At 38.8% G+C, this 27,334-nt stretch overlaps 1 protein-coding gene across 2 annotated transcripts in view; it reads right to left on the minus strand.

Annotated features, from left to right (window-relative positions):
- The window catches only part of CHM (CHM Rab escort protein), a 184,566-nt gene that overhangs the window by 139,541 nt on the left and 17,691 nt on the right, over positions 1–27,334 (minus strand). For both annotated transcript variants that reach the window (XM_023507023.2, XM_031944598.1), the window contains exon 2: positions 18,928–18,994. In XM_023507023.2, the coding sequence (XP_023362791.1) occupies positions 18,928–18,994 (67 nt within the window). The remainder of the gene's footprint in view (positions 1–18,927; positions 18,995–27,334) is intronic.

Below are 27,334 nucleotides of genomic sequence, written 5' to 3' on the forward strand. Positions count from 1 at the left end.
TGAACAGCTTAGCACAAAACAAAGACACCAAACTGAAGTCACCCGAGTCCTTCAGCTTTCTTTTTACAAGTCTCCAACACCAGGTTATGAGCAAATGCTTTTGGCTCACGTTGCAAAGCTTTTCATCAGGACAACACACAAGCAGAAGTGGCCCCAGAACAGCCAACAAGAATTCTCAAATCTTGATCACATGTGGATTTTCAAGGAAGCTTTCTTCAATTCACAGCAGTGTGGAAAGACCACAAAAAGATCACTAGACGGTCCCAGATCCAAATCGGCCACACACCCTGGCCCCCTTTTCTCCTCTGTCCTGGTTCTAGTGATCTATGGACTCATCCAGTCACCCTGGAAAAGGTGAAAGAAATAGAGGGACAGGCTATGAACCTCTAATTTCAATGACCTGGAGAACTTTCAGAGGAGGCCACTCCCTTTACTAATACAGATCAACACCTCTGCAACTGGTGTCAACCTTAAGACCAATTTGCCCTCCTGCAAACTCCCAGAAGCAGATGAAATTATAATTGGGAAATCTTAAAATCTGATCAATAAAAATATGATAAAACAAAGAAAATCTTAATGTGTGGTTTTCTAAATCAATCTGCAGTCCTGGGGATCTGTTTCTATTTGAGTTGGACAGCATGGGCCTAGAGTTAATCAGGGCCACACAGCCAGTATGTGTCAAAGGCAGGCTTGAACCTAAGCCTTTGTGACTTGAAAACGCCAGCTCTTGGTACAAGACCAAGCCAGACTTCACTCCCTCTGAAAGAAATGACCGAGTCAGTATGTGGCCAAAATCTTTTCTCCTGTCCTCCCCCCATATTCAGTCGCAGGGCTTTTGACAGAGCTAACCGGGGCTAATATTTTTCCATCCACGTCTCATTTTTAATTTTTCCTGTTGATGTGCTCTTAACATCACCATCTGGTGATCTCATCCAATTATGTATGTAAAAGGTGAAGCACGGTTTTCATTAGTCTAGTCTCTCTGACAAAAGAGGGCAACATAATACCACTAAACTAGCCAGGTAAGACCAAAGAGATCTCAATGAAATTAACTTTGGAATTTCCGTGATTAAAAATGAGATTTAAGCCATTTTTCAGGACATTTCAATATCGCCTAATACAAAAAGTGCAGATGGAATAGTTAACATTAAAGCCAGCCGAGATCACATGTAAAAAGGAAAAAAAAAAAATGCTTTTAAATTTTGCCTAAATTTATAGGAGTATCTTGCAAATTTGATATTCAAATTTCATTTCTCAAATGTGATTTCCTCTGGCTTTAGGACTACTGTAAAACTTCTCAAAAAGGTTAGGTTACTGATTTTAAACATACACACGCAATTTATTTTAAGGACAAAGTGAGAATTTCCTGACTTCATGGGAAAAAAAAAAAAAAGGAAAAAGGGTATGGGAAACTTCCTGCCAATTTTGTGTCACAACTGCCTCCTCACTTCAACTCAAGAAAGAAGCTGCTCATGATGAGGGATGGAGTTTGTTATCATTACCAGGAAATAGCTGGAGAGAGCCTCTGTTTCAAGCATTGTGTCTCTCTGAAGCACCAAAGTACAGAATCTACCCGCCACTCACAGGCAGTGCATGAAACATTCAGGGCTGTTCTAAGTTACCTCATTTTTCACTACTGAAAAATCTCCTCCTGAAATTACCAACACCACACCATAGGGTACTTTCATTTTCTAAGGCAGAAAAAATTTTGCAGTCCTGAGGTTGAAATAAGTCTCTGGTTTCCCTGTTGAGTAAAATCCATACTTTATAAATGAAGAAAAAAGGATTTCATTTTTCTAATCTCACAATGGTACCATCAGGTTACCATCCATTTTTTTCCTTAAGACACAGTAAGGATATGAGCTACAAAGCTGATTCCACTAAGCCCAGTAAAGTCATGGAAAAATGAAATCAATATCAAGATAAACTTTCAAACTCTTCCTTAAGCTTTGCATATTTTTCTCATTTAAAAATTGTGGCCTTCCCCCCCCCAAAATTTTTTTAATTAAAATTTTTAAAAATGTCTATGAACAGGAAAATATCTTATAGGCAAGTCAAGAGAGGGAAAGAAACTGTCCTATGAAATGAGATCAACATTCATTAACTCCTAACTGTCTACTTTTCCACCATGTCCCATAATTACAATCTGATATGGAACTCTCCACAAAAGTCTTCTGCAAAAGATTTTTAGCACATTCCCGTAATCAATTACTGAGTGCAAATGGAAGTAATTTTAGTTCCAAAGTACAAGAATCCTAATGAAAGGAAGAACTACTGACATTCTCAAGGGTGTTCACATAAGAAATGCTTTAATGACACTGAAATCCAGGGTTACAAATGTGTGCAGGCCCAACGTTGTGGGAAGTCGAGCTCGGCTTGCCGAGTAAAAAGTGGCCATCATCCATTGGCCTGTGCCTTCCATGTGCAATGCCACAACTCAAGGCCCAGCGGAGGTAAAGACATAAACCAAAACAGGCTCAAGGAGTTTATACTACAATGAGGGGAAAGAGCAAATATACAGAAGAAACAAAGTATCTCCAAAGTAAAAACATGGATAATTAAACACTTCCATTTAATCTGATTCTCCCAGGGGTCCTGGAAGCGGGAGACAACTTTACTAAAATCCCATTGAGGCTCTTCCAGATGAAATGGCTTCCAAAGGTCACCGCTAGTAACCGAAGAAACAGCTTTTTCCAATTTAACACCATGTCTGTGCTCCAGGACTCTGTCTTCCTCCAGCCCTTGGGAGAGAGGACTGAATTCACTGGAAAACAAGCACTTAGCTAGCCTTATGATTAATAAGACAACATCTATGTCCCTCATTAACTAATTCACATACTAGCAACAACTCAGACACTAGAAATTTTGAGTTCTATACCAGTGATCTTCAAAGAGCAAGCCAAGGCTTGATCCAAAGGGGCATGTGATCAACCAGACAAAGGGTAAGAAGATGGGTTACATCTCACCCTTCCTGCAACAGCCAATCAAAGGACTTGTCTCCAACCCACACTCCCCCCCAAATCAACTCAGTTATTGCCCACTACCCTACCAACTCATAACTTTTCCATTCAGAGCCAGTTATTGACCCCTCAGGGCAATTATAATTTAATGACTTTTTAAACACTCTTAGCAACAGATACCATTGAGAAAATTCTTTGCCCCTCTATTAATCTCCCTCCATCCCCAGATATAAGCCTTCTGTTCTGCCTCATGGATCACCTTCAGGCCAGCAGATGCCCTTGGGAAGGCAGGCTCTGGGCTTTGGGCAGTGGCCAGTGAACTAAAACTTGGGTAATCTTCAACTTTTCACTCTCTCTCACCCCAAACAGCCAATCGTTTGCAAAACCAAACTGTTTGCATCTCTTGTGTCTATCCTATTCTCTCAGATCACACAGCTACATCCCTCATTCAAGCCTTTTCACTGTCTCTAACCTGGAGTGTTGCCAGTAGCCTCTTAATTGGTCTTCCTGCCTCCAGTCTCTCCATCGCCAATCTATCTTTTCCTAAAGAGATCTAATTCACTCTCCTCAATAAATTTCAGTGGCTTCCTATTGATTCTAAGATAAAATATCATTGTATTTTATACATTCTTTTAATTATTTACTTAATGTACTTGCACATTAAGTACTAATAAATAATTATCAGTACAACAGAATAAATATACAATTTATGACTAAGTAAACATGCATATTAGGGATACATGCTCAAAATATTTTTACAAGATCAAAAAAGTTTGGGGACTAACATTCTGACAAAGGCACTGAACACAAATCCTAACTATTCATTTCCTCCTTTTGGGAAAACTATTTACAAATCTTACATAATATGAAGTCTAGACTCTCTTTTCTACCCTAATTCATGTAAATAATGGCCATGGGAGTAATAACTTTATAACTTCTAATGTTGAAATGACTCTTCATTTCTAGAACCTGGCATAACACAGGTTTTATTGCCTGTCTTGTGTGTTAAAGTGAATATGCAATTATCTTCTGGTATATTGGAGCAACAGGACAATAATTATTTGGCATTACTCCTAATATCCATTTATCAGTGAGCACTGAGCCCAATATACTCAGCACATTAACAAGAGTCATGATTCAGCCCAGAGCTGGTACAAAGTGCGCACAGTTACTCATGGCTCAAGATGTTTCCTTGTTAACAAACCAGCTTGTATTCAGGTTTTCTTTCATCCAATTCTTACTTACTAATAACCTACTTTACCTGGTCCAAGGGGAAATGGCTGGGGGGGGAAAGTTAGGAAATGGAACTTTCTTCCACCACCATTTCTCAATACTAACTAAAGTAGAAAACATAGGCCCCTAACCTTAAGCAGAACTCCCTCTTTAGCCAGTAAGCAGCTTTCTCCAAAGCTCCCGGAGAGGTAGAGCAGCTTCTGAGAAAAAAATGGCAGCAGCCTGTGATTCCAGCTGCCACAACTGCACGAAGACCTCCTGACTTTCAGGAACTGTTTGAGGAGCATCCAACCATCCTGTACGATCAGTCTCTCCCTCATCCATCAGATCTGACACTCTTTTGAGGAAGCCCAAACAAGGAGGTAAATGGATAATCCTCAAGCACCAACAGATTCTTCGTTAGAGTTTCATCTCCTTTTTGTCTTAAGGCCAAGCAATGTCACCTGTTCTCTTTCTGTTACACGAGATAGCCTCCTTTGCATGATTATATAAGTTTCATGTAAGCAGGGATTGTTTCATTCTTTGTACCACACTTGTATTCTCTGTACCTGGCACACAGCAGGCACTTAGTAAATACTTATTGACTGACCCATCTGACTATAAGCTCACTCAGGGCAGGTACTGATTTGTCTCTAGAACCTAGCATGGCTATACTGCATGAAACAGACACATAAAAAGATCTGCTGAATTGAATTCTCAAATATTTCCTTGCATTCTCTTTTCAAATGTCTAGTCTTTTTCTTTGCCAGCTCTACCGCCCAAAAAAAAAAAGTATTCCAAGGACTAAATCTATCACAACAACACAAAACAATTAAATAAGCCTCAAATCAAGCACCTGTTGATGATAGGATAGGAAAACAAGAGTTCCTGTCTAGAAAAGCGATCCCTTTCCTTTTTTTCCCATCATACTTTTACTTGAACTAAAATCAGAATAGAAAGAAATTACAAGTATTTGGGTGCTAGTTCTGGTTTGGAAATTTTAAGGAAAAAATTAGAATCTCTATTTAAAATCATATACAAATTGTTCTACTCTATGTAAAGGATATAGGATCTTCCAGAAAAACTTTGTCAAATAACCATTCTGTATTTTGCTGATGCAATTTATAAAAGAAGGCCAAGATACATGATTCACCCCACTTTATTGCTAATGCAATCACAAAGATTCATTTACGCATAAGTTGTACATATATTCAACATATGTAATATAACGAGCTTTTAAGAGCCAAATATCAAGTATCCTTTTACATAAGGAGACAAAGAAAAATGAATTTAAGTGATTCCTCTTAAAACCAAGCCAGTAGTCTGACTCAGTGAAAATTAGTTAATTTCCTCTTGGGCCCAAAGTCACAAAATTTGAAAATTAACAGGAAACCAAAAAAGGGGAGAGAGGGGAGAGGGAGACAAACAAACAAACAAAAAACTGTAACAAAATTGTGAGGAAAAAAAATGAAGATGGAGAGCACGAACAATTACCGGGAGAATAACACTAAGTTCACAAGAATGTAAACTTTTGTCTTCCTGTATCTTCTTTTTAGCAACTTCAAGTTGAAACTTAATGCCAATCTCTCCATTTTGAATTGCAAATTACATTTCTAAGTCATTTAGCATCTATCCTTGAAATTTCACATGTCAACAGCTCATTAATATCTACAGTAAATGTAGCTCTTTGAAAAGAACCACAGATTTTACAGTTATTGAGACAGATAGCTGGCACACAGAAATAGAGCTCCTTCAATTACAATTTGGCAGAAGCTAACTTTAGTTTAAAATCTGTCTACTGGAATTTATGGCAACACAGCAATGAAGTGACTATTTTGAATAAGATTAGCTGCTGTTGATGGTGACGCTTGGACAGTGTTTATAAATCAACAGAGGTTGCACTTAGTATTTTATAATGGGCCACTTCAGAACCATCAGCCACCATTACTTATGTGGTATATTATGATAGATGCAAACAATAGTTGAAGATTAAAAGTAATAAGTTGATCTTTTTAAGGCAATGAATGCGATATATACACATAAATAGCTCTGAGTTGATGGTTGCCCATAATAATTTCTAATAATTTTTAAGCTTCGAAATTTTAATGAAAGACAGGTTGATTCAAATAAGGAAAATTATACCAATCCCTTTTTAGGATGAATTAGATAAATATTATGATTTATGAAATCATTTAAGAGCATAAGTTCTAGAATAAAGGCAACCAATGACATTTTCAACTGAATACTTAAATAAATCTGACAAAAGTCATTTTTCATCGATTAATTCTAAATTTTAAGGGTCATCCTTATTGCAGTTCTAGAATTCTGTGAGTTCACCAAGTCAAACTGATTAGGGGGAAAAAAAAAAATCATGGTGTTGCAATAAGTAAAAGAAGCAACTGGACTAGCTTACCTGAAATGAATGCCAGATTATTATTAATCTAGGGACAACTCGGTCCATTAATAGAGCTGCCAACTCAATGATACAGGTAACCCTTCCACAATAATCCTCCACAGAACACTTTATTTTCATTTTTCTAAGAAACTTAACACAGCATTAATTTTTTTAAAACTGCATTTGCTTAGAAATTTTTTATTCAAATTAATTCATCTCCATATATCAAGTATACCAACAACTTTCCAATATGCTTTCATCTGAATTCTTTGTCCATTTAGTCTCTTTCCCTTTTCTTCTGATACAACTCATAGAGTTACTGCATGTTTCAATAGTATGTTTTCTTTCCTCACTAAGCATTATTTATTAAGATCTTTCCAAATTTCTTATGCTTATTATTCATATTTCCAATACTATTCCATTCCATTATATGAGGGCACCACAATTTATCTAAGCATTCCCGTGTTGTTCAATGGTTAGCAAGCTTCTACTCTGGAAGATATTTTGGTTATTACATATAACACTACTATAAAAATACCTTAAAAGCACATTTTGTTGTTTTGGGCAACACATTCAGGGCAAATTACCAACAATAGAAGAACTAAGTCAACAGCATGATTTTTCTGATAACTCACTGCATGTCACCAAATTATTCAAAATTATAGGTCTGCAATTCTACTAGAAATAAATAAGTATACTTGTTCTTCCCTAACCCCACTAGCATTATTCTTTATTTGGTTTTCCTTTTGTTTTACTGCTGTTTATAATTTAGGGCATTTTGATAAACATGAAATGGTACCTCAAAGTTGATTTAATTGGCAACACTGATCATTAACGAGGTTGAGTATTTTTTCCACATAACTATCAACCATTTATTTCCATCTTTGAAAACTTTCTGGTCTTATCCTTTTACTACTCATCTGTTGTTGACTGAAAGTTACTACTATGAATTTTTTAACAGTTCCTTATATATTTTAGACTTCAGGTTTTTCATGTGTCAGATTGCCAAATTTTCCCATTTCATTTTTTTTTTACTTTGTTGTTGTTGTACATGAACTTTTTAAAATGTGGTCAAGCATGTCTACCTTATCCTCGATAATTCCTTCAATTTGCTGAATGAAAAAAAAATATTATTTCCTCTCCACAACTAAGAACTACTTCATTCTTTTTTGTTCCATTTCTCCTAGAGTTTATATTGAAATGTTTAAGTCTCTAACCCAGATGGAATTCACTAAAGCATAGACTAGAAGTCATAATTCTACACCTCCTTCCAAGAACCAATTTTTCCAAGTACGTTTGTTAAATAATGAATTCTTTCCCCAGTTTTTATTGGATAAAGATTTGTCATACAACTAATCTATTGTATTTAGGAAGTCTTGTGTACCCATTTCATTTCAATGATATATTTTGCTTTTAGATAAATCTAGTACTAGGGAGTTTTGATAACGAGTTTATAAAGTTTTAAAGTTTAGAAATACAACATTCCTCTTATCAACTCCGCTTAAGTATGATCATTAATATTCTTGCTCTTATTTTTAAGATTTTTCCATATAAATTTTGTTATCATTTTATCTAGTTCCACATGCCCAAAGGGCTATAAAACTATGTATAGACTTTGATCCAGCAATACTGTTATAAATTCTGCATTCAAAAGAGATCTTAAAAGAGGGAAAAAGATACACCTACTTAATCCCTTGCTACTTTTTTTGCACTTGTTAGCATTTTATTTTGGAGGAGAGGGAAGAGAAGGGAGAAAAATACAAAACTCAAAATCTTACAAAAATGAACATTAAAAAACTATTTTTACATGAAATTGGAAATACTAATAAATGCAAAAAATGAAAAATAATTTTAAAAAACCAGTTCCATGAAAGCAATTTTCATAATCCAAGATTTAAGAAATCTAAATGCATCTGAGAATAAAAGTAAATCCATTTCAGTAACCTGAAAACAAAATCCAATATAACATTTGGAAGTACAACCTTCACATCCTTCCCACATTCTCCTGTGAGATCTCTAGACCTTCTCCAACAATGAACAACTTCTATTAAGCAGCCATTTAAACATGATGTACTCCTACAAGTAATCATATCTACCTTCCCACATCAGTATGGCTCTAAGCAATTAAAAAGCACCAAATCATGAACTCTTGTTTTAACAATGGTAATGATGAGTCAGTCTTTCCCATGACCAGACTGCATTATTGGCCAAAGCAGGATTAGGACTAAATTTTATGGGCTGGAAGCAATACCACAACAAGAAGAAGTTATGGCAAATTAGGTTTATTATTTTTTTTTTTGGCCAAGTTTCCAGAGTAAAATGGAAGATATAGATCAAATGATAAAACATGTACGTGAATTTGGAATAGTTATTTATCATTCAATATATTGCCTTTATAAGGTCTCTAATAGTATGCCCCAGGGATTTGTCCTAACCTCTGTACTAGTTAACTTAAATCTTTACTAATGACTTAAATAAAGGAAGAAATGGCAAGATTATTAAATTTTCAGAATACAAGCACTTTAGTGGTTTTTTTTCCTCTCCCAATGGGGGTGATGGTGGTGGTAGAGGATAAGAGGAGACAAAGTAGCCCCTCTCCCCAAAAAGATGATCATGGAAGCACCTTTAAAAAAATGGAGAGAAAAAAGAACAGAAGGAAGGCTAGAGGAAAGCACAGAGCTGGCAGCTTTGAAAGTTAATATATTGAAAGCTAATATGAAAGTTAATATACTGAAAAAGAAAAACAAGTTGTAAATGAGAGCCCTACAACTTCATCAAGACTCCCCTCTTACTGTTTTACTATATGTATGCAAAAATTCCTTCTCCTAGATGCTGTTCCAAGTTCCAAATAAAATTTATTTTTACAAATCTGCAGGTAACAAAAGTTGATAGTCATGATCCAAAAAATCTGGAAAAGCTAGAATCCTAGGCCAATGTCAGGGAAATTAAATTGAATAGGGATAATGGTTAGCATCAAAAAAAAAAAAAAAAAAAATCACATATATAGGACGGGAAACTGGAAACTTATCACTGTAATACAGATCCCAAGCTATATTACAAGACGAGTATCAAATCTATTTGGCAACGGTGAAAAAGGCTATCAGTGGTTGTGTGGGGAGCGGAGCCAAGATGGTGGAGAAGGCACACATGACTTTCTAAGCTCCTCTCATCCCCTCACAACCAACTATTAAATTCAGCCTCAAAAATAGCACTTGACTGCTAAAATTCATGAAGATTAGAAGCACACAATTTACCAGCCCAAAATAATCTGGAATATTGCCAGGAAAGGTTTGTCCTGAGGGGCCAGGAACAGACCAGAGCAAGCAGCGAAAGACTAGCGTCCAGAGCAGACCAGGGGCAGGGATGATCTCTGTGGCTAGAGAAGTTATAGAGACCACTCTGCTATAGGCTACTAACTGCTCTGCCTTGATTACAAAGAAGTAAATTGGCAGAGAAATTAAAGCCTAAAACAGAGGGTACTCTAAAAACCACCAGAACCTAACAAGCTCTGGCTGTAACCACTCAAACCCAGTAGTGACTCAACCACACCCCGCAGTTTGGGGCTTTGGGGGGGGGGGCGGTTAGAAATCTGCAAGGCAGGGGGGGACAGCCTGGGCAGCCTCTAATCGGCACAGTGGGGGGCTCGGCCTGGGGCAATGGAACTTCCCCATTTTCCCTGTGCTTGGCGGGGCAGAGACACTTCCAGTCCCTGCAAATCCATCCACTGCTCAGCAGCTAATACCCACAGCCCCAGGGAGGGCTTGGGGTAGTGAAACTCTCACTGCTCAGCGTCTAGCCCCAGGGCAGTTGTTAACCAGCAAAGCAGGGTTCTTTACAGGAAACTTTCCCAGCTCGGCTCTGCAGGCCTGAGTTACTTCAGGGTTACTTTCCCAAAGCACTCCTGTACCTGGCTGCTCTTTGTAGCCCATTGGCAGGACAGCTACCCGTCTATACACCTATCACTGCTCTACAGAGGAAGCTGGTAATCTCCTGGCCCTAAAGGCAGACCCTACAGGCTTAAAAAAATGAGTAAAAAAACAAAAGGACAATAGATAGCTTCTATACAGAAAGAGAGCAGCTTTTGAGGAGACTAATAACAGACAGTTTCCACACAATTGTTGGTCCCCAATACAATGCTGGGGGGGTGGGACTGGGACACTAATGCATTGTTGGTGGAGTTCTGAACGAATCCAACCACTCTGGAGAGCAATCTGGAATTATGCCCCAAAAGTTATCAAACTGTGCATACCCTTTGTTCCAGCAGTGCTACTACTGGGCTTATACCCCAAAGAGATACTAAAGAAGGGAAAGGGCCCTGTATGTGACAAAATGTTTGTGGCAGCCCTGTTTGTAGTGGCCAGAAACTGGAAAATGAATGGATGCCCATCAACTGGAGAATGGTTGGGTAAATTGTGGCATATGAATGCTATGGAATATTATTGTTCTGTAAGAAATGACCAGCAGGATGAATACAGGGAGGCTTGGAGAGACTTACATGAACTGATGCTGAGTGAAACGAACAGAACCAGGAGATCATTATATACTTCAACAACTATACTGTATGAGGATGTTTTCTGATGGAAGTGGATTTCTTTGACAAAGAGAAGATCTAACTCAGGTTCAATTGATCAAGGATGGACAGAAGCAGCTACACCTAAAGAAAGAACACTGGGAAATGAATGTAAACTGTTTGCATTTTTGTTTCTCTTCCCGGGTTATTTATACCTTCTGAATCCAATTCTCCCTGTGTAACAAGAGAACTGTTCGGTTCTGCACATATAGATTGTATCTAGGATATACTGTGACATATTTAACATGTACAGGATTGCTTGCCATCTGGGGGAGGGGGTGGAGAGGGAGGGGAAAAGTCGGAACAGAAGTGAGTGCAAGGGATAATGTTGTAAAGAAATTTTTTTCAAAATAAAAAAAAATAAAAAATTTAAAAAAAGAAGAGAAAAAAGAAAAAGGCTATCAGTGGAAGAAGTTAGACAAGCAAACAAGCAGAATAACCAGTATCCAATAAAGCAACTACTAGAGGAAGAATTTCCTAATGAACAGCAGTAGCTGACATAATTAAAAAGCAACTGGGTTACATAAATGCAATAAAATATTAACAAGCCAAAGGAAACAATAAATATAAGGAATCCTGAGAAACAAAAGAAGACTTCCTTCTCATACTGAAGAGCAAAGAAAGCAGAACCAATTGATCAGTAAACCATCATTAAATGCCTGCTCTGGCTACTAAGACAAAAAATGAAATACAGCCCATGTCCCCAAGGAGATTACATTGTTTATGGAGAGACAATATGTACATACAAAAGTAAACACTAAAAATAAGCACTTAAATATATATATATATATAATAAATATATATAATAAGCACTTAAAATATAATTTAACTGAAACTAGAGATTTGAAGAAGCAAAAGTGAAGAAAAAATGAATTCTAGGCATGGAAAAGAAGTAAGGCAAAGAATCAGAGAATAAAAATGGAATGTTATATAGTAGGAACACCAATTAAACCAATTTGGCAGACTACAGGGTAGATGCAAGGAAAATAAAATAAAGTCAGGAACATAAGTTGGGTTTCGGGTTGTGAAGGCCTTTGACAAAGGACTTTATATTTGATCCTAAAGGCAACAGGGAGCCACTGCAGTTTACTGAGCAGTAGAGGGACACGATCAGATCTGTTGTTTCAAAAAATCTCTTGAGTAGAAGATGGGGAAGAAAGGGCTAGGTGAGGCAAGGAAATCAATGATGAGACTATAAAAAACATCCAGGAAAAAAGTGATGAGGGCCTGAGCTAGGGCAATGGCAATGTGAATGAAGAGAAGAGGAGGAATACAAGATGATTTGTGAATGCACAATCAACAAGACATGGCCACTAAGAGATTAGAAAAGTAGGGTGAAATAGACTTGTGATGGAAAGAACCATCTACATCCAGAGAGAAAACTATGGAGACTGGATCAAAGTGCTTTCACTTTTTGTTGTTCTTATTTGTTTGCTTGGGTTTTTTCTCCTGTTTTCTTCTACCTTTTGATCTGATTTTTCTTGTGCAGCATGACAAATGTGGACAAATGTGGAAATAAATTTAGAAGAATTGCACATGTTTAACCTATACTGAACTGCTTGCTATCTATGGTAAGATGTAGGAGGAAGGGAAGAATGTTGGAAACTATTTTTGCACGTTATTTGGAAAAAGAAAAAGCTATAAAAAAAATAAAAATAAATAATAAAAAAGTGAGGTGAGAAAGAGTAGATGATAATTTCAAAATTGAGAACCCAGGTGATGAGAACAATGGCTGTATCCTTGATAGAAACAGAGTACTTAAGAAAGGTGACAACTAACATCCTTCCAGCTGTGAATGTATATGGTTTTTTTTTTCCTGTTTCCAGCAAATATAATCAGATTCAGCTTAAAAAGGAAACAGCAGGAGCAAGAACTAAAGCCACCCTCTTCCACCCCTCCTCTCTTCCCACGTAGGGGAACTTACTGCTGACACCTCTGAGCTAGAATCATCCCTGTTTCCAATTAAGCAGAAAGGACAACCAGATGTAGTCAGAACTCAGCCTTCAACTCTGGTTCCAAATCTCCCTGGGGAGACAGAGGCAAATGCTCACTCTCCACGTCCGGGCAGTCGGGACATCATCCCTCACTCTATGGGAACACTAGGAAAGCCCCTGCCTCTGCTTTCTAGGAGTGGGGCAACATGGCTTCATTCTGGGTCAGCCACCGTCCGACTCGTTCATCTCTCATTCAGCTCTGGTAGAAAGTAAGTGGGGGGGGGAGGAAAGTAGGAAGGGAAGAGACTGTTGGGCTTTTGGCTTGGTATTCCCAGTGGGGGGCACAGTGCCTGGCACATCATAGATGCTCAGTAGGTGCCTGCTGAATGGAATAGAATCCAGAGGGAGCAATCAGGATGGGGAAAAGTCTTCAGATCATGCCATCTGAGGATTGAATAAGGAATGTTTATCCTGGAGAACAGAAAAAAGACTTAGAACACAATAGTTTTGGTCAAGTAACAGAGGTTTTTCCTCGAAAGAATGGACTTGTTCCGCCTAATCCTAGCAGCCACAACTGAGAGCAATGCAGAAAAGTTACAAAGAGGCAAATTTAGACTTGACATAAGGGCTAACTTCCAAACAATCAAGAGTGATACAAAAGTGGAATGCACTGTCTTGAGATGTAGCAGCTTCTCTCTCACTAGATGCCTTCCAGCTAAGACTCAATGTCCATGTAGAGGTGATCGCTGTTCTTATATAAGTCCAAATAGATGGCCACTTAAGTTCATTATGACACAGAACCTGGCATGCTATCAACAGTGTGACGACAGCCCAAAAAAGCATATAGAATCTTAAACTTCCTGAAGATAAGAAGTGTCCAAAAATTAGGAGATAATGGTCCCAATGGTCAGACCAAATCTAAATATTGCATTCGGTTCTAAGTGCCACATTTTAGAAATAACATAGATAAGTCAACGAAGATATAGAAGAGGGCAAACAAAATGGTAAAGACTCTTGAGACTGTGTCAAATGAAGGTAAATTAAGAAACTAAGGATGTTTATAAGCTAAAGAAAGTATATGGGATTGGGGAGAGCAAGAGCAGTGCTTGACAGCAGTCTTATTAGAAAGTCTACTGGATAAAAGAGGAATTCAATTTATTCTGCTTGGTCTCAGAAGGTAGAACCTAGGAGTAATTCAATTCAAGCAACATTTATTGTGCCTGATTGGCTAAGATGACAGGAAAAAATAATGATGATTGTTGGAGGGGATGCGGGAAAACTGGGACATTGATGCATTGTTGGTGGAGTTGTGAACAAATCCAACCATTTTGGAGAGTAGTTTGGAACTATGCTCAAAAAGTTATCAAACTGTGCATACCCTTTGATCCAGCAATGTTACTACTGGGCTTATATCCCAAAGAGATTATAAAGAAGGGAAAGGGACCTGTATGTGCACGAATGTTTGTGGCAGCCCTCTTTGTAGTGGCTAGAAACTGGAAACTGAATGGATGCCCATCAGTTGGAGAATGACTGAATAAATTGTGGTATATGAATATTATGGAATGTTATTGTTCTGTAAGAAATGACCAACAGGATGATTTCAGAAAGACTTGGAGAGACTTATACACTGAGTGTAAGTGAAATGAGTGAACTGAGCTGAGTGAAATGAGCAGGACCAGGAGATCATTATATACTTCAACAATACTATATGATGACCAGTTCTGATGGACCTGGCCATCCTCAGCAACAAGATCAACCAAATCATTTCCAATGGAGCAGTAACGAACTGAACCGGCTACACCCAGAGAAAAAACTCTGGGTGATGACTAAAAACCATTACATTGAACTCCCAATCCCTATATTTATGCCCACCTGCATTTTGGATTTCCTTCACAAGCTAATTGTACAATATTTCAGAGTCTGATTCTTTTTGTATAGCAAAATAACGTTTTGGTCATGTATACTTATTGTGTATCTAATTTATATTTTAATATATTTAACATCTACTGGTCATCCTGCCATCTGGGGGAGGGGGTGGGGGGGTAAGAGGTGAAAAATTGGAACAAGAGGTTTGGCAATTGGTAATGATGTAAAGTTACCCATGCATATAACCTGTAAATAAGAGGCTATTAAATAAAAAAAAAAAACCAAACATTTATTGTGCCTACTACATGGAAGTAATGTGCTAGCCACCAGGAATACCAAGACCAAAAGAAACAAGGAGTACCACAATTATATGCAAATAAGTATGTTACAAGGAACACCATGAAGAAAAGGGAAGTGCCAACTGAGAGAATCAAAAGAAATTATGAGGGTGGTGGCCCCTAAAATAAAACTTGAAAGAAGATAAGAATTCTGAGAGGCAGAGTGCATCAAAGGTATAAGAGATAATATCCCATATGAAGGCACAGGGAGAGAATATGGAAACTTCAGCTCAGGAAAAAGTTAGCATGCTAATTTGGCAGATCTATAAATGGAAAAACACTGAAGAAGATCCTTGACTTAAGTCAGGGCTGCATCTGAGGAGGTAAATTTTGGCAGTCATGGCAGAGGATGGATTAGACAGAAGAAAATCAACCAACTGAAACCATTAAGAGGCCAACCCACGACAGGTGAGAGAGAATTCCTAAACTCTTGAATTCAATAGACTAAACCTAGAGGATTCATTTCCTTCAAGTAGAAAGAAGAAACAGACAAAAGACACCAGAAATGTTGTAGCATCAGAACTGACAATATTTGACAACTGATCAGAAATAAAAGGGGAGATGTTATAAACCCAAATACTGAACTAACCAAAAAATAACCCAAAGATATACCCTTTTGGTTGAAGCTCTGTTTAGAAAGGATATTTCTGAGGGCTGGGGGAAGCCAAACAATTAAAATCTTCACATTATGCACTCAGCAATAACCCCAGCGCATCAAGGTCACTGTCACTTCCAAACAATGGCATCATGGTAAACCTGGACAACTTAGTTGGATACCTGGGAAGGCCTATGCTCTAAAGAGCCACGCCCCAACGCTGAAGATCTGAAGCCTTGACACAAAAAGAAAAAAAGGTGCTTCATTAGTTTCAAACATCTGGAATATTTCTCCTAGACTCTAGAAGTTTCTGGGTTTTCTATGTACTTTGGGAAAAGGTTTTTCCTCCTCTAGAGGAATGTTGCATTCAAGAGATCAGAACAACTTTCACTTTGTATTTTTATAAGGCTTCTTGCAAAGTATATGGACCCTGACCAATGAAGGCTACTGTTGGTTGAGAAAGGGCTAGGATTCTAAAATTAATTAATTATGGGGTCAACCCAATGACTTATGTACACAACTGTTCCTGAGATAGGTCCTCTAGTCCAACACAGGAGCTTCATCACCTCAAGAATTTCTTGATTCTCAAACAGAAAATCCCAATTATTAATTAAAGGTTTAATATGGGAAATGTGCTAAAAACAAATTTGGAAAAAAATAAAATACAAACTAGTAACAGATCAGCTAGGTGGTGCAATGGAGAGAGAACTGGGCTTAGAGTCAGCAAGACTCATCTTTCTAACTCCAAATCAGGCCTCAGACACTTACTAGCTGTATAACCCGGCCAAGTTACTGAACATTGTTTGCCTCTGTTTCCTTCTCTGTAAAATGAGCTAGAGAAGGAAACAACAAACTACTATGATATCTCTGCCAAGAAAACCCAAAGAGTCAGACATGACTGAAAAACAACATGACACAAAGATCACTTGATTCTGTACATTGCGAAAAGTATAATGGGACATAGCTGTCCCCAACCCATTTCTTTTTGTTATTCCTTTCCCTATGAGAACCCTACCCTAATAGGAGAGGGAAAAGTTGAATGTGAGCTCTTCAAAGGCTCTAACAGAGGAGAACAAGGACAGGCAGATCCTCGATCAAAAAAGAAAAGCTTTGAGCCTTCTGATAATCAATTAAGCATCTTAGAGAAGCTCACGATCAGAACACTGAGCACCAAGGGATGATGTGCAAAGCCACAGCACATGAAATCCTATGTGTAAATGCCTGGAAGGCAGCAAATGGCAGAAATCTGCAGTTTTGGGAAATGTAGAGGAAAGAATACTAGAGTTAGCACCATGAAATCTAAGTTCAAATTACTTTTCAGAAGTGTGTGACCAGGGATGAAGTTCTTAAACCACAAGCCTCAGTTTCCTCATCTGTAAAGCGGGGATGATAATAATATCCATTTTACCAATCCCACAGTGATGTCTGGAAGAAAGCATGAAGAACATACATATCTAGGATACATACAGTTAAGCTGAGGAGAGGGAGGAGCCAATTCCCTAGAGGAATAATTTACTGTTAAAAAAAAAAAAAATTAATTCCTGCTCATAAATAAAATTCTCAAGTATTAATCAAGCAATAAACATTTATCAAGCATCTACTATGCGCCAGGCACTGTGCTAAGTACTAGGGATCCAAAAAGAGGCAAAAGACAGTTCCTGCCCTCAAGGAGCTTACAATGTAATGGCAGAGACAACACGCAAACCAATGTATCCGTAGGAAGGTACATACAGGATAAAGAGGAAATAATGAATGCAGGGAAGACACAAGGATTAACAGAGATTGCAAAAGGCTTCCTGTAGAAGATGGAATTTTAGCTGAAACAGAGAAAGCCAGGGAAATCAGTAGACAAAATTGCAGAGAGATAATGTTCCAGGTATCAAAGGCAGCTAGAGAAGATCCCCAGAATCAAGAGATGGGAGTGAATTTGTTTGAAGAACAGGTAGGTGGCCAGTGTCAGTGCATCAGAGGACATGTTGAGGGCTAAGGTATAAGACAACTAGAAGGGTCTAGGTCATGAAGAGCTTTGAATACCAAAAAGAACATTCGGTATTTGATCCTGGAGGCAACAGGGAGCCAGTGGAGTTTACTGAGTGAAGTGGAACATGACTGGACCTGTGTTTAAGGAAAATCACTTTAGTGACTGAATAGAGGATGGATTGGTGCAGGGATAAACTTAAGGTAGGCGGAACTCCCAGCAGGCTATTTCAATAATCCAGGTGTGACATTATGAGAGCCTGTACCAAAGTTGTAACAGTGACAGAGGAGGGAAAGGGCCTACTGGAAACAGGATATGGAGGGGCGGGAGAGGGAGGTAAGAAACAATGAGGAGTCAAAGATGATGATATTGCCCTCCATGGTAATAGAGAAGATAGGAAGTGGGACAGGATTTAGGGCAAAAGATAATGAGTTCTGGTTTGGACATGTTCAAGATGTCTACTGGACATCCAATTTGAGCTGTCCAACAGTTTGAGATTGGGAATGGAGGTCAGCAGAGAGGTTGGGTAAGGATAGGCAGATTGGCAATCATCAGAATAGCGATGGTAATTAAATCCATGGGAACTGATTAGATCACCAAGTGAAATATCTGGCTTTGGGGCAGAGTACTGTACCTGAAAGTCAGCAAAAACTTAGGTTCAAATCCTGTTTCTATTGCTTTTGAACCATGTGACTACAGGCAAGTCAGAATCTCACCGTTTTACTCTCCTCATCTGAAGGATAGGAATATTATCTCCTTCACATATGAGCTTCAAATGAGAAAACATTATGTAAAGTGCTTAGCAAACTTTAAAATGCTCCATAAATGTTAATTATTATTCTACTAAAAGTCTCGATATTTTGAGATATTTGTGTCTATATTGATATCTATGCAAATACTGACTTGTATACATATATATTATTTATGTAAATAGTTTATACACGTGTGTGTGTGTATAAAATCACAGTTTTAATGAATATCAATCATGATAATCTTTCTACTCTCAAAGTAGAAATTCTTATTTTTCAGGCATATAAGCACTTAGCAAGTAGAAAGGGCTGTACAGCTGGTCGACTTACGAATCAACATGGAGAACGCTCTGGCCACTCCTTGAGCAAGCAGCTGCAATGATGGACTCCGGCAAGCCTACAAAGATACATACTATTATCATTCAGAAGGTAATGGTCACAGAATGTTTACATCAGCACTGTGTACAGCAGCTACTTTAACCCCCCAAAAAAGTATCACTTTTTTATTACAGTATACAATTATATTATTAGACTTCAGGGGTAACTTATGATCTTGGGGGGGAAAAAAACTCACCATGTGGGTCAAGTATTAAGGAAAAAAAATTGATGACCATAGATTCCTTTTTAGCTGTGAGTCAACTCAATGGACGTCATCGATTCAATTGTTCTTTATCAATGGTTTAGTCCAAAGCCCAATTTCTGCAAACATTTACTAAGAGCCTATGTGTCAAGCACTAGGGGAATATAAACCCCAAGGTGATGAGATCCTGCTCTCAAGGAACTAGCATTCAAAGACGAGCACACGCGGTCACAGATGAGCAAAACCAGGATACATGCTAAAACAGTGTGGGGTACATGGGTAAGGCAGCACTTGAGCTAAGCCTTAAAGTAAGCTAAAGACACCTGGAGGCTGAACGTGGGAGAAAAAGTATTCTAGGTAGAGGGGGAGAACCTATGCAAAGGTGTGGAGATGAGAGCTAGACAGGTGTGTCATGGATCACCTCTTCTTCCAAGACTGAAGGAAAAGGAGAGAGCAGGGAATACTGTCAAAGAGATATGAAGCCTGGAAGTAGGGAAAACAAGGAACTTCTGACAGGATTAAGTCCCACTTTAATTTGATCACCTTTGAAGTAATACTAATAATAGAGATTACTCTCTAAAGAAAATCCCACGCTATCAGCACATCCCATCTAGTAGTACTGATTCACACATTAGGTGAGGCAATATTCCAGGAGGCAATTAATAGCAAAGGGATGGGGTTATAAAGTGAAGAGACTTCTCTGAGAATGGGATGATTAAAAACTCCCTGAGGTCACCTCAGAGCCAGGAGCTTGATGGGCTTTGGCTGTAACACATGAACAACGGGACTGTGAAGTGTCACTGATACGTTACTTGGGATGACTGGACTAACCAAAAAGGCCCACCACATCCCTGTTATCAGCAATCTCGCCATCGGAAGATACCAGTACTTCACTATCTGGGAGCCATGCGGAAGGGTCATGGGGCTTCTGTGGAACTTCTCCATCAAGCGAGATAATGTACATAAAGCACTTTGAACATCTGAAATGCTCTGTAAAAGTTCACTATTATCACAGCATCTGCCACTCGGCTGGACACAGCTAATCTTTTCACTCCAACCAAAAGAAAGCATTTTGAAAGCACAGGACCAGTCGCTCTTGCTCCTGGCTCTTTCACTATAATTCAACACCAAGATGCTTGGCTTTTTATCTCAGGAAAAGAATACTGGCTCATCGTTTGGGCAGGGGACCGCGCTCCATAGGAGGCATTTAACTGAGCATCACATATCACACTATACACTAAGTACCTAATTCTTTTTATATGCACACTGAGGCAATTGACATCGAAGTTCCATTGAAAAACCACATTAACCATCAGCTCCAGCTTCCTTCACTGAGGAAGTACAGTTTTGGCAAATTCTTTGGGGATATACCAAAGACCTTAAATACACAGAATAGAAACCATTAAAAATCAGCACTTGGAAATAAGCCATCGTAAAATTCTAAATGTAAGTCAACCTTAACTTTGGATATAATTCAGGAAAAACTAAACCCAAACTTGGAAGGAGGGCAGTGAAGGAAAACAGAAGGAAAGATTTAAGACATTGCAAACATTCAGTTCAATCTGTTAAATTTAAGTTATAGCACCCTGGATTCCAGAATATCTTCAACTATGTTACACCTACAAGAATAACTTTTTATATTACTGAATTCAACCACTGTGATAACTTAATATAGCTTAAGTTGGGAATCGAGGGTGGGAAAGCCAAGAAAATTCAAGGAGAATGAACGATTCAAGTTCATTCTGGCTTCCCAACCTCCACTTAATCCACCCAGCACTGTGAATCGCCAGCTAACCAATGTTACCAAGGGCAGCTAGTGCCATAGGGAAGCCGCGAATGCAAATACAACACGGCAATGAGCAGCAAAGTGAACTTGAGAGAGCTATCATTTCCCAGGTTCAAGCACAAAACAGTTCCGAAAACAGTCCATGATCTATTTTGTATCTCCAAGGACTGGGTAATGAATGTTATTTGGGATGTAGTATCGCCAGTTATGAATATGGGGAATTAGATACTCATCAGAAAGCACCATAAGACAGCTTTGCACATTAAGAGAACTCATTCGACCTCCCTCAATACTTCAAGGGCCTGGGCTTTCATCAGTGTGGGACCCTTTGGTCAATACAGAACACGCTCTTCCTCCCTCTCCCTTTCCCTCTTCCTCTTCCTCTCTCTCTCCCTCTCCCCCCCCTCCAACTGTGGAAATGGTTTTCCAGACTTGCTGTGGCTGAAAAAAATGCAGTCAACCTGGCTAGTCTTCTGGCAAACGATATCCACAGCCTGTCATTCGACTGGCAACGCAAACATAAGCAGTAATATGACAATAATTAAAAAACTGCATGTGGGGTCTATATTCAAAGCTCACTCATTCTCAATGGGCTCATATTCAAAGCTTTTCCAGAGTCGCAGGACCTGCCAGAGCTGGTATTCTCCCGGCATAGCCTATGGGAAACCGCAGGAACCTATATGCTACCTAGACACACATGAATATAAGTATGTACACACACACCTAGATACACCTGTTTTTCCAAACCCTTATAATTAACATTTAAATTGAGATTTAAAATTTGGAAGGAGTATAAGAGATATCTCACTTGAGTTTCAAAACAACAATTGGAGGATGGATGTTGAAAACTATCTTTGCTTGTATTTTGAAAAGTAAAAAGGTATTATTATTATTAGAAACAAACAAAACAACCAAACAACCCTTGGAGGCGAGTCCTATAGCTACCTCAAGCCCCATGATGGAGTTAAGGAAAGCAGGGCTCAGGGGGTGGAAAGAAGTCCCCATGAGGACATCAGTTACACCAAGAGAGATGCAGATCAATTGCTGAGCAACTTAGACTCTTAAAGAGTTGCCCAGGGCACTGAGAATCCAGGTTAGAGCCCTGCCTGGGACCAAGGCGGTACTGGAAGCCAGGTCTTCTTGAAGGTGACCAGATCTCTACCCATTATTTCACGATGCCTCCCATTCACACCCCAGGTCACAAGGCTTTTACGTGTAAGAGAAAGAATTGGAAAGCAAGTCTTCTTGATTTTGAGGCCAGCAATGCAGCAACAATCAGGCACTGCTTTTCTAGAGCCGGAGAATGATTAAAGTGCTATTTAAAACCGCTTCCAACTACCAGAACACAGCCTGAACATCAGAGCTCTGCAACACCAAATTCCAATGTAGCTAATCTCACTGATGTAAATATTCCCTCAAATGGTCCCTACTCACGCCTGCCCATCCTGGAAAGCTCTTTTCTCTATCCTCCCACCCGTTTATCATAGGAGATTCCCCCCCCCCGTGCTGGGGGGGGCCTTGTTAATGTTTCACTGGCAACACAAGGATACCAGGCTTTTCCACTGGCATCTCTCATTGACACCATGTGCCAAGTCCAACTGCTTTTCATTCATCTTTCTTGCTGACATTCTTCATATTGATCCTCTCACATGATTGGGTGTAAATGATTGTAACTTGCTCCCCCAAGGTGCATCTCTCTATTGCCCCCTGGGTTGGCCTCGCCTGCAGTCCTTCACATGACTCACAGTGATACAACAACACTGGAAAAATATTGGAATTAAAAAGATGGGCCCTTGTTTCAGGGAGATGCTTGGTGATGTAAAATAATGGCTATCTTCCCAAAGCAATCTAACCTATTTTCCCCTTGCAGTGTTCAATTTGAGGCCCAATTCACTGTTCATTGACGCCATCCTTCCACTCTCTGAAGTCAGTTACTTCTGACAAACCTCTCCTTCTTCCCTCACCTCAGATAACCAGGCACATCAGCTGCCTCCCTGACCATTTCTATCTTCATATCATCTCTCACATTCAACCCATTTTCCCCATTCAAACAAATACTACCTTAGTTCAGGCCCTCATCCATTGCTCATCTTGATTACTGCGACAGCCTCTGATTGGGCTCCATGTCTCAAGTCTCTCCCCATTTCAGTCCACCCTCCAAACAGCTGCCAAACTGACTTTCTCTAAATGCAGTTCACACCAAGTGATTCCCCTACTCCACCAACTTCAGTGGCCCTTTATTGTCTCAAGCATGAAATATATGCCACTGTTGAGCTTTTAAAGCCCTCCACAACCCAACCCCCACCTATCTTTCCAGCCTCAGCTCATCACTTCCCCTCCCACAATAGGTAAATTCAACCTACCTACCCCATCTCTCTGTTTCTCACAAGGGACCCACCATCTACTACCTCCATGCCTTTGCAGTAGCTGACTCCCTTGACAGGAATGACTCCTTCCTCCCCTCTGCCTCACAGACTCTCTCTTCCTTTAAGGTGCAATTCAAACAATTTCAAGCAAGTAGTCTTTCCTGATCCCACTACCTTCTATGCCCGATCTCCCAACTACACTGGATTTCATTATTTTGCAAATATCTATTTTTTAATATACTTGTTATCTCCTTCTGAGAAGACCTATTTCATTCTGTGTACTTGCATTCCCAGGGCTTAATAAATATTTGTTGATTGATATCTGTCCAAGATAGAATAATGATGGATGAGCTCTATAAAATGTCCATACAACTGTATATCGTAATCCAAACAAGAGGCCTTCTTCATCCACTTGATTATGCCAGTGTTGATAGTTACACTCATCTTCTGAAAGTGATAATGGATCCAATTTTGGAGGTTCTGCATGTTCTGAGGCCTGGTACATGCTACAGAATGTCACCCCCAAAGGAGAGAGTGTACAAGACCAGCCATCTGTAGGAAATCTCTCAGTGACTTGCACTGGATTTCTTTTGTGATGACAGCCAACACCTTTGTTGAGCCTTTCTTCCTGATTTTATGCCTTGCATTCATTACAAAGTCTTGCCAAACAAGATTCTCTCTAGTGGTGTATCTACAAAGCCTCGAGTATAATTTTGACATATGCATGGCATTCATGTTGTTGGAGAACCTTTAAGGTGGTATTTTGTTTGCTAAAGCGAACCAAATTATTTATAATAGTCTTTTTGAAAAGCCTTTTTTAAAATACAACAATATATAGCAAAAAAATAAAATAATATGCATCTCTCAAACTTAAAAGAAGCCAGATTGAAGAAAAAAAATATTGCCTATATTCTATTTTTTTTTTTTTATTTAATAGCCTTTTATTTACAGGATATATACATGGGTAACTTTACAGCATTAACAATTGCCAAACCTCTTGTTCCAATTTTTCACCTCTTACCCCCCCACCCCCTCCCCTAAATTATTGCCTATATTCTAACCAATATAGCAGCATCCTTTTCTACCTGCCACAAAGAACTGTCACTTTTGGTAGAGAAACAAGCCAACTATTATTCACAGAGTTCCATCCTTCTCTGGCTCTTCTTGAAGCCAGGTCTCCACAGACTAAGCAAAGCATTGAGAAAAGTATGGCAATGCCTTGATTTTTTTTCCTTAATTATAGCTTTTTATTTACAAGTTATATGCATGGTTAGTTTTACAGCACTGACAATTGCCAAACCTCCAATTTTTCCCCTCCTTCCCCCATCCCCTCCCCACAATGGCAGGTTGACCAATACATGTTAAGCATGTTAAAGTATAAATTAAATACAATATAAGCATACATGTCCTAACAGTTATTTTGCTGTACAAAAAGAGTTGGACTTTGAAATAGTGTACAATTAGCCCGTGAAGGAAATCAAAAATGCAGGCCAACAAAAATAGAGGGATTGGGAATTCTATGTAGTGGTTCATAGTCATCTCCCAGAGTTCTTTTGCTGGGTGTAGCTGCTTCAGTTCATTACTGCTCTATTGGAATTGACTTGATTCATCTCGTTGTTGCAGAGGGCCATGTCCATCAGAATTGATCATCATATAGTCTTGTTGTTGAAGTATATAATGATCTCCTGGTCCTGCTCATTACACTCAGCATCAGTTCATGTAAGTCTCTCCAGGCCTTTCTGAAATCCTCCTGCTGGTCATTTCTTACAGAACAATAATATTCCGTAACATTCATATATCACAATTTATTCAGCCATTCTCCAATTGATGGGCATCCACTCAGTTTCCAGTTTCTGGCCACTACAAAGAGACCTGCCACAAACATTCATGCACATACAGGTCCCTTTCCCTTCTTTGGGATATAAGTCCAGTAGAAACACTGCTGGATCAAAGGCTATGCACAGTTTGAGAACTTTTTGAGCATAGTTCCAAATTGCTCTCCAGAATGGCTGGAACAATGCCTCGATTTAATAGACTTATTTATCACATTGAATGTATCAGCTTTCAATGAAATTGATATAAAATTCAACATTTATTAAGCACCTCTTCCTAAGTACTAGGGATATGATGTTTTAAAAAATGAAAAAGGAGCTTGGTCCTTTAGGAGTTCACATTCTACTAGAGGCAATACAGTAGCTAGAGGGCTGAGCCTAGAATCAGCAAGACCTGAATTCAAATCCAGCCTCAGCTACTTTACTAGCCATAAGACCTTTTCTGGCTCAGTTTCTTCAAATGTAAAATGAAGAGCACTTCTCACAGAGTGCTAGAGGGATCAAAAGAGATAAGACCTAGCCCAGTGCCTGGCATGAAGTAGGAACTTAAATTAAATGTCTATTCCCTTTTCTCTTCCTTCTCCTCCTCCAAGATACATTTTAAAAGGCAAGTAAATATGAGATAATTCAAGTAGCTGGAGAGAATACAAATAACTCAGAACAGGACCAGGAGAGATCTTACAGAGAAGGTAACACTTGAACCTTGAAGAAAACAAAGCATTCCAAGAGGCAGAGAAGTGTAACAGGAGTACATGTCAGGCACAAGGGAGAACTCGGGCAAAGGCACTGAGGTGGGAGAAAAGCTGCTCAGTTCCAGAAATGGCTGGAAAGCCAGTGAAACGTTTTTCAGCACGGGAATGACAATCCGTGCTTGAGGAAGCCCACACTGGCAGCTGTGGTGGAGGGACAGATTAGAGGCGGGGATGTCAACAGGCCAAGTAAAACGTAACAAAGGTGGGAGCTAGCAGGGTGTCCCCAGGGAGAAAAGGAAACCTTGGGAAGGGCAAATCCACAAGAAATGGCACGTGGCAAAGTTGAGTAACCAGAAGGATGCTGGTGGCCACAACAAAAACAGGCAAGTTCGAAAGAAAGGAGGGGCGAGGCAGCAGGAGAAGGGATCTGTTCTGGACGTGTTGAATTTGAAAAATATAGATACCTTCCCTAATTTGCTTGTCATATCCCCCTTGCTCAGAGAGCCACACAAGTCTTCTATGTAGCATTCCAATAAACCATAAATCACCTTCATTTGTATTTTCCTTTGACATTTTCATCTAGACACCAGTTTGTAAAACTGATATGCTACTCCAGGCTTAAGATGGCAGGGCTCTATTGTCCTCATGTTAAGTGCGATTCCAATTTTTTAAAAGACTAATAACACAGCTAGTCAAGTCATACTACCAACAGTCCTTTTGTTTTCTTTTAGAAAATCATAATTTTTGGCCCAGGATTTCAGGCTTTAGTCATATAAAAACCTGCAGCAGAAAAAAACATAATCCTTAAACTTCCAGATTAGTATCATATAGCCTAAGGACTAAGTTTGGCCATCTCATCTGAAATCAGGCATTTCAAAGATCCATTTTAAACACTGCTAAAACAATACTCAATTCATTTTGATGAATGTTTTTTTTTTTTATATCTGGTGCGCACACACACACACACACACACACACTTTCAAGCTGACACCGCAGAACCTATTTTACTTCTAAAAAGATATTTACCACTTAGAAATTATATTTCTTTAAAGTCCATTTCGTCTAATTACTCAATAGTCTGGCATCAGGGGCTACCTGCAATGAATATATACATGCTTTTGTATAGGCCTAATTGAGAATGATAAAAAATCTACAGACATTCCCCCTTAAGATAATTTACAAATCATTTCACAAATAAAGGAACTACTTTATTCTTAAACATTTATTCTTAAATAATTTGAAAATATACTCTGCCTCAAAGAATATCATTTCAGGCACACAGATTCACACAAAATCACAGATACATATTAAGTGGAAACATTTTTTTTAAGGCACCTTCTTTAAAAATTCAGCAAATAGGTAGATATAATCATCTGAACAAAAAAAAAAAAAAAAAAACTCAAAGCTCACTCGTATTGATTTTGCTTCATGTCCCCTTCAAATCTCAAGAAATCTATATCAAAAAGAGCCTGGAAATCTTT

This window comes from Sarcophilus harrisii, chromosome X (assembly GCF_902635505.1).
Source record: "Sarcophilus harrisii chromosome X, mSarHar1.11, whole genome shotgun sequence".
Classification (NCBI taxonomy): Eukaryota; Metazoa; Chordata; class Mammalia; order Dasyuromorphia; family Dasyuridae; genus Sarcophilus; species Sarcophilus harrisii.